Here is a 16,267-nt window from a genome sequence, read left to right on the forward strand (position 1 = left end):
TGCCATTCCTCTGAGTCAACCAACCTCAAAATCAGACACCTTAACCCACCCTTGTCCTCCCACAGCAGGATATGTTCTCTTTATATGACTAAAACATGTATTCTGACTCCTCCAACACACACACACACACACACACACACACTCACTGACTGAATCAAAAAGTCAGAAAATACCACCTACAACTTCCTCTTTACAAGCTACTGAGTACTAGTTAACTCAGGTATTTTGAGAGACTTTAAAGATCCTGAGTATTAGTAATATCTAAAATTCAAGATTTCAGAATAGATTCTTTCCCACTTGCAGAGGGAAAAGAGAAAGATGGAATATTTCAAGATAGAAATATACTCTGTTGGGCACCCTGTTTTCAATTATGAACTCAGTTCTCCTGACTAGAGCTTCCTTGTAGCTGGTCTTAGTTCCCATGCAACTTCTGCTTTGAGTTTTAACCACCACAGAGGGAAGCAGGTCCTAGGAAGAAGGCCAGGGACAGACCAGGCTGACTTTCTGAAAAAGTCCTTTTTTACCCCGCTGGGAAAATGGGTTACAAGGATTTCTACATATGTGCAGGAATTGAATTTCAGTTTCTAAAACATTCCTTTCATAATAACTAATGACGTTATGACTACCTCTCAGTTTTCATAAACAGATTTAGCTGGAAGATTAGCTGTAACTTAAATTTCTGTAATGTGAATCCAACTTCTCTTTGAGTTCCATTATAAAATTGAAGATGTGCCTACAAAACACTTCTGACATACTTGCTGGGAAGCATTGAGCAGAAGAAGGAATAAAGTGTGGCTTGCCTCAGATCCCCTAATTTCTGTAGGTTTTGTCTGAGTCTTAAAATCTCTGCCTCCATTTTGGACCTTTACCACAGCACCAAGATAAAAATAGTAATATTTCTTAGTAGGTTGGCCCCACTCTGTCATCTTATCCGAAAACTTCCAATCTGGGGAAACTTAAAAATTCATAATGAGGATTTGAAAAGCCTCTGTTATTAATCATGTGACCTTAAATGAGGTACGCATTTGCTCTTCCTCCGGCTCAGAACCTCTGTGAAGCAGGAAGTGAGCAGGTGTATGAAACCTGGTAGTGGCAGAGATGAGAAATAACACCTTTCAGCAACATACACCTGACTTCTATTAGCAGTGCCCAAAGGGAGATGTAGAAAACTATCTTTTCATTTTTCCCCCTCCTTCCCTCACCCTCTCATCCAATTCTCAGCCTCCCACATTCTCAACCCATTTTAGGGAACTAAAATCCCAGAGCCTGAAAATGATTTCTCCAGCCCCAGACTGTCCGGCAGCCACTGTAAGAAGCAGCGTTTGAATAGAAAACTTTGGCCATGCAATTTGACACAGGTCCCTGTTTCCAGAGTTGGGAAACATGACCCCAGAACTTACTGTGGCTTACAGTTCTGATCCTGACTCTCTAGACCAAACCAAGATTTCCCAAAGTTGGATCTGCCTCCCAGCTGCATCGGAATCCCCTGGACCCCACCTCCAATCCATCAAAACTAATTTCCAGGATGTGGGGACTGGGTATCTGCAGTTTAATTTAGTCCTTAAGTGATCACAAACACTGCACATTTCAGATCATTGCGCTGACCCTATCTTCCTCGTTTTCACCTGTGTGTCTGAGGCAGCAGGTGGGAAGCCCAGCAGCTCCGTCTCTCTCTGGGTTTCCTTCTCTGTCAGGCTGAGGCAGGCAGGGGCAGTATCACTTCCCAGCATTGTGGCCAGCCTGTAACACCTGTTACTCTGACTTCAATTGCAGCGGATGAATGCTTCAGTGACAGAAACAGGAGAGAAATCCCTGTGGCCGTGGGCCTGAGTATCGCAGGACTGCTTGTCGTTTTGCTAACAGCATGCCTGGTGGCCAGAAAGAGGCCCAGTAGAGGATATGAACGCGTGTAAAGCCCCACCTTCTTCAAAGTGTGCAAGGTTAAGGCCTTGGGAATTCTGGCTTCATATTCAGCCTGAAGTGAAGGAATCAGTTCTTCTAGTAGCCTATCCCACCCTCCCAATCTTATTAGGAAACCCAATTTTCCCCCAGGGGGCATCTGAAGGCTAATTAAAATGTAGCCACCACTTTCTCCTGTTGGCATAGGGAGGCTGTGCCATGGGCTTGAATTCCATCTTCCACACCCGGTAATAGAGGGCTGGCTTTGAGAATTAGGGATAAGAAGTAGGGACATGCTTGGGAGAGGGAGAGAGCAAATACCCAAAGGGAGAATTGTAGAACAACATTTTCAAACAGCACTGATTTTTCTTACACATTTTGAAGAGTCTCAATATCTAGTTAAAATGTATATATTACCTCTTTAAAAACCAATCCATTTCAAAATAGATTCTAAAGTCACTTAAAGCTCCTGAATTGTGCCCAATTCCTGATTTACTTGAATTACAGAATGGTGTTAATAGACTATTATTTTTAAAAAGACATTCTAGGAGCGCCTGGGTGGCTTGGTCGGTTGAGCGTCCGACTTCGGCTCAGGTCATGATCTCACGGTCCGTGAGTTTGAGCCCCGCATCGGGCTCTGTGCTGACAGCTCAGAGCCTGGAGCCTGTTTCAGATTCTGTGTCTCCCTCTCTCTCTGCTCCTCCCCTGTTCATGCTCTGTCTCTCTCTGTCTCAAAAATAAATAAACGTTAAAAAAAAAATTTAAAAAGACATTCTATGCTATTATAATGTGTTATTAGTAAAAAAAAAAAAAAAACAAACTAGATAGCTTCCCAACATTTCATTTTTTTAAAATGTTTATTTTTTAAGAGAGAGCGTGCGAAACACGGAAGGTGCGGGGTGGGGGCGGGGGGGGGGCAGGTGGCAGAGGATCCAAAGTGGGCTCTGCACTGACAGCACAGAGCCCAATGTGGGGCTCGAACTCATGAACCTTGAGATCATGACCTGAGGGGAAGTCGAATGCTCAACTGATGGAGACATTCAAGTGTCCCCCAACATTTCATTTTTTAAAAATAGAAAGGACATATCAAAGATCTTGCCAAACGAAAGAAGATCCAAATTCTTCACCTTCATTTGTTGTCTGCCTTCTTAACGCTTTTTTTCTCTGCTTTGTCTTTATTTTCTTTGATTCTAGTCTATACTTGTACATTTGTTAATTTGGGCCACAGTAGGGAGGGGATGCAGGCTAAGCATCAAAAATGATCAGGAATGGCAAGCAGAACAGGTAGATCTACGCCAGATTATCACACACTTTTCCTTTTAAGCAAAGCTTTACCAAGAACATCATAAACCAGGAGGTTCCTGACCGGACGGGGAAGAAAAAGTCTATCAAATATGGCTTGGAATGTTACTTGTGCTTTTCTATTACATTGTTTAAATGGGAGAATCGAGGTTTTCATTCCAGAGACAAGGGGGAGGAATGGGCTTCTGGATGTTTTCAACTGCTTTTCCTAACAGGTAGTTTTGTTTTTCTGTATTTGCCAGAGGTGCCATTCATTGTTTTGAACAGGAAGTGTATGAAGGTTGGCAACAGCTGTATAACCACTGTTTACCTAGGGCATGTACTGGCTTTCCCTGGAAGGATTTTAGCTGTCTCCACTTTCTCAGAAGTGAGGGTGGGGAGGGCAGAGGTTCAAGAGAGCTTCAAGAGCCCCTGACGACGTTTACAGTGTCAGGACATTCCTGTTTCCTTCTTATAACAGTTGATGTTGATGAAAATCTGGGATGGGAGGACCTGGTGTTTCCCAAAGTAACTGTTTTACCAGCGAGGGCTTGCCTTTGGAGAGATGCTCTCTCTCTCCATCTCCAGCAGGTCCTTCCAGCCGGTCCCTCCAGCCGGTCCCTCCAGCAGGCATCAACAAGTACCCCGTTCCTGACTCCCGTACTTGAAAGGTTCTATACTGCAGAGCACAAGCTGCTTATTCACCATGCTCCTCACCATCCTGTAGAATGACTAAAGGAATGTTCCTCTTCTAGTGTGTGGACATTTCCCCCACAGCACACGGGAAAGAAGCGGAATTAAAATCAAGGAGAGGGGGATAAGGCAGTTCACTTAAGTTCAATTTTCCTTTCTACCATCTTCGGTGAGTTCTTTAGAGTAGCTGCTGCTTAGAGTCCTGTTGTGTACCCCCTCACACACACCCGCTAATTATCTTTTAATTTACCGTGAATTAACATTCTAGTAAGCAAAAAGAGCAAAACTGTCCTTTGAAAGACTGGTAAATAAAGCCCGGATGCGTTCCGGCCTCTCAGTTCTGCCCACTTTCTGCGTGAGTTCCGGGGAGGGTCTCGGACTGAGAATGCGGCCAGCTACCTGTTGGAAAGTGGCTCTCTCTCCGCCCCTGGATCGCTCTGGAGCTGCCTCCGAGTCTGCCTATTGCGGCTGCAGGTCCAGGGGCCCGAGGCTTCCTTGCAGAGCGCTGCTTGTCGCTTTCTGGCGTCGGGGCAGGAGGCTGCTACGCGCACCCCGGGAAGCCCTGCCCAGGAGGCTGGGGTGGGGGTGGGGGTGGGGGTGGGGGGTGGGGGGGTGCCGGGGCTGGCAGGCGCTTGACCCTTGCCTTTAGTGAGTGTACCTGCTGCTTGCCTGTCCGGCGAGTTTCAACTCCATTTTCTCTTCTGCTGAGGATAGGGCATCCTGAATTCGCTCCTCCCTCTGCAACCCACCTAGAGATAATAGAAACCTTCACTAATGCCCACCTGGAAATAACCATCCATTGTTCATATTGATGTATTTCCCTCTCATGAGTATTGTTTTGCTAGCTGGAAGCATACAGAGCACACAATTTGAAATCCTTTGTTACCTGTGCATCATAAGCATTTCTCTATGCTATTAAATTTGCAAAGTGTCATTATTATGGCTGCTATCATGAATATGCTATCAACATTATATAACAATTTACTTAATTATGTTTAGAATTGTTATTGTTTTTAGGTCTTCTACAAATATGTGATTAAAGAATTACATACGAATTACAAAACAGACAAGACGTTGATTAACAAATGTGTAGAAATGTCTGCCCAATTTTGGTTTTGCCCCATACAGTAAACTGGTTAGAATGGTTATAATTTATTCTGCAGTACTTATTCTTAATTTTTAAGAAAAAAATGGAAACAAAAGATATATGTAGATGATTTAAAATTTGAATACTTAAACAAGTATTTAAATTAAATTCTGTTAAATTTTTAAATTTGTTTTAAGTATTACAGAAATACATAAAATGAAAAAGTAGAGTTAAAATAGTGACTAAATTTTCCCCACAGAATTTTCCTTCCTCATTATCTAGTAGATGGGTGGAAGGGGAAAGGGTGTTTAAAAATCACCAGTAGCAGTGGAAATATAAGCTAATGCAATACACTTTGAAAACTGGTGAACAAAAAAGAAACAAGATTCAGAGGAAGAGTTGAGAGCTCAGCAGGACACCTGCTTCCCTAGCACACACACCAAGAAGCCATATGAGAGGGAAAAAAAAAATCCTGTGAACACATACTACCATTCCTAAAACTGGAGAGAAAAAGCCTGGTCATTTTATCTCTTCTCATCTAGGAGTAGTGAAAATGGCTACTGGGAAAAGGAAGCAGGGTAAACACAGAGACTGATAGAAGTGAACTGGGGAACCAACCCCAAATCCCAGGGTACCCCCAGACTATAGCTAATTCCCAAGGTACAGAAAAGAAGAAAGAATCCAAATAGGTAGGTAGTTCAATGGGAAACATTAACTGATCTCACAATGGGAAGAAATATCCTAATTTACCCAAATGATGTTAAAGGAAATTCAATGTCATGGATGAAATGCCCAAGCATAAGCAAGATGAAACAAGGTACGTGACCACTATGCAAAATTATTGCAGCAAAAGAATGTAAGAATAAGATTAGATTAAAATATGGCTACAGAGTTTTAGTTTGGCAAGATGAAAAATGTTCTGGAAATGGATAGTGGTGATGGTTGCACAAACCGTGAATGTACTTAATGTCACTGAAGTGTACACTTGAAAACAGTTAAGGGACACCTGGGTGGCTCAGTCAGTTAAGCGTCCCACTTTGGCTCAGGTCATGATCTCACGGTTCGTGTGTTCAAGCTCCTCGTTAGGCTCTGTGCTGACAATTCAGAGCCTGTAGTCTGCTTTGGATAATGCATCTCCCTCTCGCTCTGCCTCCCCCCCCCAAAAAAAAACTAAATAAAACATTTAAAAAACAGTTAATTTTATGTTAGGTATATTTTACCACAATTAAAGGAGGGAGAGTTAGAAAGGAATATAGTTGATAAAATACAAAGAAAACGTAACTCAAGAAACAGAAATCCCTGACAATTGATTTTGCTGAGAATCACTTAATAAGAGTGTGAATTCCATATAACCAGAACTCAGGGGTGAAATGTTATAATGAAAGAGTGAGGTGAATGGGAGAGTTCATTCCTATGAGTGAACAAATTGAGTATCAAAGCAATGCACAGTAACAAATAGTAAGAGGCAGAATAGAGCTGAAAAATGAGTTATCTTCAAGAGAAAAGAACTGAAATAAGCATTTAATGCAGATAAAAAATAAGATCATACCATGATAGGGCAGCTGCTAGGTATGGGAGATATTCAGATTGTCTAAAATAAGGATAATTGGTGCCTCTGAAGTAGAGAGTTCAAAAATAGGAAGAAGATAAATTTGATGGTTTTAGAGATTTTGCTTAAGATAAATGTTTGAAGTTGCAGATTGCAAGAGCACAGTGTATCCCAGGAAAAAATAGACACAGAAAACTTAACATTGGGCACCTGGGTGGCTCAGTCGGTTGAGTGTCCAACACTTGATGTCTGCTCAGGTCATGGTCTCACAGTTGGGATTGAGTCCTGCATAGGGCTCTGTGCTGACAGTGAGGAGCCTGCTTGGGATTCTCTCTCTCCCTCTCTCAGCTCCTTCCTCACTTGTGTGTGCATGCATGTAGAACACACAAGCGCTGCACTCTCTCTGTCTCTCAAAATAAATATTTTTTTAAAAGAAAGCTTAACATTAAGATACAGCCAAACTAAGCTATAGAACTTTAAAGATAAAGAATTCTTTAGACATACAAATTCTCTCTCTCCATTAAAAAACCAAATCGCCTATAACATTTAAAGCCAGCAAACAACATCTACAAAATCCTAAGGGAAAGAAAGTGTGACTCCGAAATATCATTTACTAAGATAATAGGCAGGTATCCTCAAACATGAAATAATTCAAGAGATATAATACCAAGGAGCTTTTCTTAAAGATAGTGTTTGACAATGAAATTTGGTAAGATCAGAGAGAAGCCACATTACAAACAAGAACATAAGCAAATATCTCTCTGGAATAGAGAAGCCACAGTTTTTTTTAAAAAAACATTTTATCTATTTAAATAGATAAATGGAAAAAGCATTAAATAACTATGGGTCTGAAAATTTATCATACAGATACATCTTGTATATGAAAACTATGTACATGGTTTTTCATTACAACATTATTTGTAATAGTAAAAGTTTGAAACAAGCGAAGTGTCCATCAGTCTGGAACAGATACATCCCACAACAGAATATAGTTATAAGCAAGAATGAGAACATACATTTTTATGTATGTATAGGAAAGTTACCCAAAATATATTGTTAAATGAAAAACCATAATGCATAATAGTGAGAAAAGGAGGAAATAAAATATATTTTCATTTTTGCTTATACCTGAAACATTGGGAATGTATATGGAAAACCAGTGGTTAAGACAGGGATAACAAAAAAGATGAGACAAAGGCGAAAGTGGAACTTCTCAACATACAGCATTTTGTATTATTTTGACTTTGAATCAGGAATGTGTGTTATATATTTGAAACATATTTTTTTTAAACTATTGGAATGATAGTTATCAAATAGAATTGAAATGTTATAAACCAGAACAATGATTTAAAAAATAATATATCTATTCAGGGGCACCTGGGTGGCTCAGTCAGTTAAGCATCTGACTTTGGCTCAGGTCATGATCTCATGGTTGGGGGTGGGGTGCGGGGTCCTGAGATGGAGCCCCTTGTTGGGCTCTGTGCTGACAGCTGGGAACCTGGAGCCTGTTTCCCTCGCTTTCTGCCCCTCCCCAACTTGTGCTCTGTCTTTCTCTCTCTCTCTCTCTCTCTCAAAAATAAACATTAAAAATTTTGTAAAAAAATAATACATTTATTCAAAATTTGAGTTGGGAATAAGAGAGAGAGAAGGGAATCTGTTAGCGCTAATCTTTCAAAACATTATCAATAGATAATGTCTACATTGGAAACACAGAGTTTAGAAAATGCATACTGTCTCTCACTTATTTCATAACCTCTTAATGCACTTCATAATCCTTTAGGGTGTATTTATAGTCTCTTTTTTGAACCTTAAAGAGATCTTTTATGAAACAATACTTCCTGTGACAAAGTTACATTTATTTGAAGTTCGGTAGCTTTCCCAGTTTTGTTTTAGCTTTTTTCTTCTGTGAAATCAATTAAATTAAAATAAGCAATTTTGGTAAAATAGCATTTGTATGATCCTATTTTAATAAAAGTATGTGTATATATTTTTCTACCCATGTCCTTATAGTTGTAAAGAAAGATGCCTGAAATTATATTTGTCCATGTTTTCGCAAGGATAATTTCTGGGTGGGTGGTTTTCAGGTGATTGGTTTTGTAAGGGTTCCGGGGGAGGCTGGCCCAAAATGTACCACAATGGCATACTGATTATTTTGAGTCGAAGCTACTTGGGAAACGGCCAGTGCAAGGACATTCAGACCCTCCTCGGTCACCCTGAAAGCAGGAAATCTCCCATATGAAAGGTACCCTCCCTGTAAAACACACAGTAAAAACACATCCTGTCACCAGAGAGAGGAACGTTAAAGCCAAGAAAGCTATAGAAACAAACCTGTTACTTTTTATTAATCTGCTATCTCAGCCCAAATTCCACTTAGAATTCCTTACTAATTGAAGCTCCCAAACATCTGTTCTCTTTATCCTGTCAAATCCTCACAAATGCAGTATCTCTTTGTTTAAAATGCATAGAAACTGCCTGCATTGGTCATTTCTTTGGGTATCAGTTTCATTACTGATGAATTACTGTGCACATATAATAAAACTTAGGGGTTTTTTCCTCCTTTTAATCTGTAATTCTTAAACCAGCTGGAAGAATCTTGGAGGAAAGAAGAAATTTCTTCCTCTCCTACAGTTTTTATTTTTTTATTTGTGCTTTTCTAAATCATCTTAATTATTTGTAAAGAGAAAAATATCATTTTTTGAAAATTGAATGATGTTTTGTCAGGCATACACATGAGCACACACACACACACTCATCTATGTACAGAGGAAGCAATTGCCTTCCTAGGTTTGCAGTGATTCATTGAAATGGAAGAATTGTGGTGATCAGATCATTGTTTTCTTTGTGTACTTTCTGCATTTTATTATTATTATTATTATTATTTTATTTTAGAGAGAGCATGTGCATGCACATGTGAACAGGGGAGGGGCAGAGGGCGAGGGAATCTCAAACAGGCTCCACACTCAGCACCGAGTCTGCTGGGGGGGCTCAAGGAGGCTCCACACTCAGCACGGAGTCTGATGGGGGGCTCAATCTCATGACTCTGGGATCATGACCTGAGCAGAAATCAAGAGTCGGTCGCTCAACCGACTGAGCCACCCAGGTGCCCCACTTTTCTGCATTTTAACAACATTTAAGCTATGTGATATTAATTAGTGTTAAATTATATGGAAAGTGAAGGCTGCTGTCTACTCCCATCCCAGCCCTTCCCCAGCATCTTGTCTATCTTTTCACTTCCGGCATACCTGTAGTTTTTTTGGGGTTCATGCAATGCTCCATGATTCTAGGGAACTTCTCTGTCAGCACACTGAGATCCACCACATTCTTTTTAGTGGCCACAATATCTTCTATTGTATGGATATACCATTTAACATTTTTGATGGATATCTGGATTGCCCATTTTGCTCTCATAAAATGAGATTATTGTATGGGGTGCCTGGGTGGCTCAGTCGGTTGGGCAGCCGACTTCAGCTCAGGTCATGATCTCGCAGTCCGTGAGTTTGAGCCCCCCGTCAGGCTCTGTGCTGACAGCTCAGAGCCTGGAGCCTGTTTTGGATTCTGTGTCTCCCTCTCTCTGACCCTCCCCCGTTCGTGCTCTGTCTCTCTCTGTCTCAAAAATAAATAAACGTTAAAAAAAATTTTTTTTTTAAATGAGATTATTGTAACATACCTTTGTGTACTTACATGAATAGATCTTTATAATACCCTATGGTGGAATTATTTTAGCATATGTGTTTCACATTTTGGTCAATAGGTAGGTGCTTTGCATTTTGTTTTAACATTTTTGTATCTTTTCCCAAATCATTCTAATCAAATTAACTTCTTAATTTGTCAACGTTCTTTTTTATCTAAGAAATACATATTTACTAATATACTAAATAACAAAATTGTGTACTCCAAAAGGGCTTATCATGAAACGTAACATTTCCCTGCCCTTCCTCTAAGAGACAAAGTACTTTTAACTAATTTTAATAATTTCTTATGGTAACTATCTCAATAATTCTTTTTTTAATTTTTTTAAAGTTTATGTATTATTGAGAAACAGAAAGAGACAGAGCATGAGCATGGGAGGGACAGAGAGAAGGAAGACACAGAATCTGAATCAGGCTCTAGGCTCTGAGCTGTCAGCAGAGAGCGCGAAGCAGGGCTTAAACTCACAAATGGCGAGATTTTGACCTGATCCGAAATTGGACGCTTCATCGACTGAGCCACCCAGACATCCCTCAATAATTCTTTTAAAAAATGTTAAAAAGCTTTTCTATTTCTCAATTTATTAGCTTTAAACTTCTTATTATGGCAGATAAGGATTTCATACTCTTAACAACATCCCTTTTATTGTTATATCACTGTTTTTTGTTAAATCAATAAGGTATATATTATCATCATTATGTAAATATTGTCCACTGCCAAATGAAATAGTATAGGACAAGCACAGTGCGTGTCTTGTACAGATTTGTTGAGTCTCTATCGTTCTCTCTCCCTGGTCCCTCCTGATCCTTTTTTGTCCGACCTCAGGTGAGAATTGATCCTTGGTTTGTTTTGATATTGGTTCATGCGACAATCTCATGAATATATTCTCATATCTATTCTTTTTATTTTTCATGATCTTATGAGATATTTATTCAAATATTTGAAATTTTCATTACAATTTTTCTTTGCATTTGTCTTAAACTAAGATGATATGACGTTTTACCTTACAAACCCTTGCCCTCACCTTGTTCTTCTTCATCCCGTTCTCCCCTTAGCCATCTACAGGCCATTACTTTTATTGGTTTATCATGCATTTATCCTTCCAGGTCTTCTTTAAGTAAATGCAAGAAATATATCTTCATTTCCTCTTTACTTACATAAAACATTGTAGTACTATATGCATTTTTCTCTGCGTTACTTTTTTCCCCTTAACATATGCTGGAGATTTTTCTTCTTTACTTTTTTTTTTTTATTTGAGTACAGCTGACACACGGTATTACATTAGTTTCAGGTGGACAAAGTAGTGATTCAACTTCCCTATAGGTTATTATGTTCACCACAAGTGTAGCTACACCTGTCACCATGCACCGCTATTATAATATCATTGACTATATTTTCTATGCTGTACCTTTCATCCCTGTGACTTATTCGTTCCATAACTGGAAGCCTGTGTCTCCTACTCCTCTTCACTCATTTTACCCGTTCCCCTATTCCCCTTTCCTCCCCATCAGTTTTGTTTTTATGTATTTATAGACCTGATTCTGCTTTTTGTTTGTTTATTCTTGTGTTTTCGTTTTTTAGATTCCACATATGTGTGGAAATGATATGGTATTTGTCTTCCTCAATCTGACTTATTTCACTGAGCATCCAGGTCCATCCAGGTTGTTTCAAATGCAAGATCTCATTCTTTTTATGGCTGCATTATACTCAATTGTGTGTATATGTGTGTATATACATACATATATCACATCTTCTTTAACCATTCATCTATTGCCTTTTCTCTATCCTTGAATAAGATATAGTTCTCTATACTTATTTGTATTCAATCAAGTTCCCTTTTATCCTCATGGCTCTCCACCTTTCTCCAGTTGAGACTGACTACATTTTAAACAAACAGAATAAATACTCTCTAATGAAATAAAGAAAAAATTTTTTATTTTCAAAGTTTATTCATTTATTTTGAGACAGAATGTGCGTGTGCGCACAAGCGGGGGGGTGGGGGTGGGCGGGCACAGAGAGAGAGAAATGGAGAGAGAGAAACCTAAGCAGGCTCTGCGCTGACAGCTTGAACCCACGAACCATGAGATCATGACCCAAGGGCTTGAACCCATGAACCACGAGATCATGACCTGAGCTGAAACCAAGAGTCGGATGCCTAACCAACTGAGCCACCCAGATGCCTCTAAAGAAAAAAGTTTTGACAAATTTACAAATGTTCATCTTTAAGCTCTCATAAATAATTAGAACTTTAAGTGTAGCCAAAAAATATTTTACAAAGTAGATAAACATCACATGTTTTCAAGAGATCAGGTATAATCTAACAACAATCTCTTGTACGTAAGCACATTCTACTTTTCAGAGAACACACCTGGAAGAAAACATGTCTAACGATTATTAAGTATCTATTAATTGCTGGGGGTGCCTAGGTAGCTCAGTTGGTTAGGAGTCAGACTCTTGATCTCAGCTCAATTCCTGATCTCAGGATCCTGAGTTTGAGCCCTGCATTAGACTCCATGTTGGGCATGGAGCCTTAAAAAAACAAAAACAAAAACAAAAACAAAAACTATTAATTGCTGCAAAGATAAGGGTATCTTGTTTAATCCCCCAAGAATCTTATACATTATTTGCTTATTTTATAAATGAGGAAATTGCAAGGTTCAATAACTCATCCAAGTTCACATAGTTAGTGGTGAAATTAAAAGTCAAGCTTGGTGGCATATCAACTATACTTCAATTAAAAAAAAAAAGTCAAGCTTGGATTTGACTCAAAAGTTCATATTCTTCCCACTCTAGTCTGCTTTCTGGTCTTTCCTCACCAAACCTTACCTGCTATATTGTATTTTTTTCTTTCTCCCTCTCTTAGTTGACGAGTGTTCATCTGACTACACAATTGTGCTTCCTGTGATTGGGGCCATTGTGCTTGGTCTCTGCGCTGTGGGTTTGATTGTCTATGGAATCCGCCTAAGACGTGAATCATCTGGATACCAGAGAATCTAATTGGTTCCCAGAGGAAAAGAAAATAATGGAGTTTAGAGAATTCTTTCATCATTTCCAGAATGTTGGGGACTTCCCTTAGAGTGAGTCCTTCTGACAATATAAACCACTATCTTTCACAAAAACTAAGTCATTTCTGATTTAAGTTCAAGTCACAAATCAATTTCTACATATTTTTTGTTTATTTTATGAAATATATAGTGATCTGCTTGAGTATTTTCCAGTTTCCTTCAAAATATTTTAACCATTCAAATCAACATTTGAGATATGTTATAATGCATGTAAAGTGGTATATGGTCCCAAATTATAAACTAAAATGTTAATTGTAACTAATGCTACCTGTGCACATTGGAATTTTATTTTATCCTTCATCTTTCCCAATAAAAAAAAATGCCTCTTCTTTGTCTATAAAATGGACTTCCAGAGCTTTTCTTATCCATGTTTTATATGATATACATGTCTGATGATCTGCTTACCTCCTTTCCACTTTAATTTTTTTTTAATCATCAAAAATCCCACTATATCACAGTTTGTCTAGGTTTGATGTGACGCCAACAAGAGGAACAAATTAGCTTATACTTTTAATCTTGATGACTCCTCCTGCAGAATCACTAAAGGCTAAGAATTAGGTGGCTACAGACAACAGAATTAAATAATAAGCAAGAAACATAATCCTTAATAGTTGAACACATATATGCCAGACACTTGGCTAAGTTTAGATACATTCCATTTAATCCTCCCAACTTATAGATGAGTAAACTCAGACCTAAGGAAATTGATCACCTCAATGTCACCCAGCTAACAAATGGCAGAGCCAAAATTTGACTGCCAGTTGGTCTGGTGCCAACGTCTATGGACTTCACTACATCAACTTGGCTACAAGAACAATGACACTGAATTCTGCCTGAAGCCTCACACCAGCAAGTGCTCCTTTTTTCACAGAGAAAAGGAATTTCTCCAGAATCATAAGAGATAAGGGGACATGAAAGGACTTGATAGATAATGAAATAGGAGATCTTTAATAAAGTTGTCTGCCTCCTTGAAGGACACTAAGGGGCTCTGCAAAACATCAGTTTCTCATTTTTATGGGACTGTGCAGCTGTGGATCTAAAGATAAAGGAATGGAGTAAACATCTCAACTCATTTTTTATTTCTTTGAAAACAGAAATCTAACCTCCAGCCAACTTTTCTTTCTTGAAGGTAGATCCCCCCCTTGTGGTAACTTGCTTCTTCTGCTCTGTTAGAACCACATTTTTTATTCTAGGACACTTTATTCTGTAGAGCAGCCTGCCAAGAATTGTATTCACTGCTTGTTCTTACAACTAAACAAACGAACTAAGTATACTAACAGAAAAGACCACATACCCCTAGAATTCTTTAGGAAAGGAATAATTTGGGTCACCCCAGAGTACATAATGACTTTCCTGATTTGTTCTCTTATGAGTCAGTAGGCTTGGCAAGGTCATTGGTTTAGTCTTAATGGAATATGAGTTGAATTAGAAGTTTTTGTAATAAAAACTTATTTTGGAAGTTAATTTATGTCTTTCATTTCTGATAACTCAATTTTCATGCTATAAAAACTTTTTACTATGGTAGTGGAGAGTTTTGCTTGAATCAGTAAGTTAAATCATCTTTCTATAATTCGTTTTGTTTTATTCTCTACTACCACTTTATTACCAGGTAGGAAGACCTATTTGAAAGAATCTGAATTTTTGAGAAGTGAACCATATTAAAGTTATAAGTTAAATCTCTCAACTCTTAGACCAGACTAACAGACTGGATTACTGGTTTACTTAAGTGCTGCCACGAATTCATCCATCCATTTATTCACTCATTCAACCAACACTGAATAAGGACTTTCTAAATACCATACACTCTGTTGTGGATTGAGATAAATAAGAAGTCCTGTATTAGGTGTATTAGTCCTGTATATCTACTTAACAAGTTAACTCAAAACTTAGCAGCTTAAAACAACAAACATTTATTTTCTCACAGTTTCTGAGGGTCAGAAATCTGACAGCAGCTTACCTGGGTGGTTCTGGCTCAGGGTCTCTTACCAGGTGGCATTTAAACTGCTGACCAGAGCTACAGTCATCTGAAAGTTCAACTGGGGCTGAAGGATCTGCTTCCAAGTTCACACCATGTGGCATATCTATAGGAATGCTCACATCATGACAGCTGACTTTCCCCAGGTGAGTGATTCAAGAGAGAGACACTGACCACCTATTCCCAAAAGTTACATACCATCACCTGTGCTGTATTCTATTGGTCACACCAACCATCTCTGGTACAATGTGAGAGTAAAGACCAGGAGAGGTGGAAATCAACGGTGACCATCTTGGATGCTGGCTATTCCAGGTCCATTTTCAAGGTTCAATTACTGGTACTTTCTGGGGGGAATTCAGGTAAATAAATTCCAGTATTTACACTAATAATAATGGCTTAATAGGAAACTATACAAAGGGTAATGAGGGCATGGCCCTTTCCAGCCCGCTACCAACTCTATCCCAGGTGTAGCACCTCCCCAGGAGAGAAGCCTCTCAGGCTCTGGTGCTAACAGTGTACGGACCAGCTGCTGCTCAGGCAGATTTGCCTTTTCACAAAGGCTGGTAGTTGGCCCATTGCTCTACGACATTAACTGATAGCTTTGCCTCAGGTATGTGTTAACTCTCCGTCATAATATAATCCAAAGAGATCTGGACCACACAGATATCCCACAGGACATCGCACTGAACCATTATTTTGATGACATTATGCTAATTAGACAAGCACAAAGCGATTATTATGTTGGAGGTCTTGGTAAGAAATATGTATTCCAGGAAGCAGGAGACAAACCCTATGAGGATTCAGGGACTGACTAGTTCATTGAAATTTTTAGGGAGCCAGGGGGTCAGGGCCATGCCATATATCCACTTCAAAATAAAATGCAGATGTTTTGCATGTTGCATCCTTTCTACAAAGAAGAAACCATAGGTTCTTAGGTTCTGGAGGCAACATTCCATAGCTAGGAAAAGTCGTCTGCTCATTTACCAGGTGACATAGAAAGTTATCAGTTTTGAGTGGGGCCAGAACAGGAG

General features: G+C 39.2%; 1 protein-coding gene across 3 annotated transcripts in view; it reads left to right on the forward strand.

Moving 5' to 3' along the window:
• Positions 1-13,579, forward strand: part of LAMP3 (lysosomal associated membrane protein 3) — a 36,596-nt gene extending 23,017 nt beyond the window's left edge. The window contains exon 6 of one of the 3 annotated variants that reach the window (XM_007094560.3): positions 1,774-2,232. In XM_007094560.3, coding sequence (XP_007094622.1) covers positions 1,774-1,913 — 140 coding nt within the window. In that variant the 3' untranslated portion in view covers positions 1,914-2,232. Of the gene's footprint in view, positions 1-1,773; positions 2,233-3,935; positions 4,313-13,059 lie in introns of those variants that run through there. The other 2 variants (XM_007094561.3, XM_015543132.2) reach the window with 2 other exon arrangements.
• The last annotated feature ends 2,688 nt before the right edge of the window (positions 13,580-16,267 follow it).

The sequence above is a fragment of the Panthera tigris genome, chromosome C2 (assembly GCF_018350195.1).
Source record: "Panthera tigris isolate Pti1 chromosome C2, P.tigris_Pti1_mat1.1, whole genome shotgun sequence".
NCBI classification, from domain to species: domain Eukaryota; kingdom Metazoa; phylum Chordata; class Mammalia; order Carnivora; family Felidae; genus Panthera; species Panthera tigris.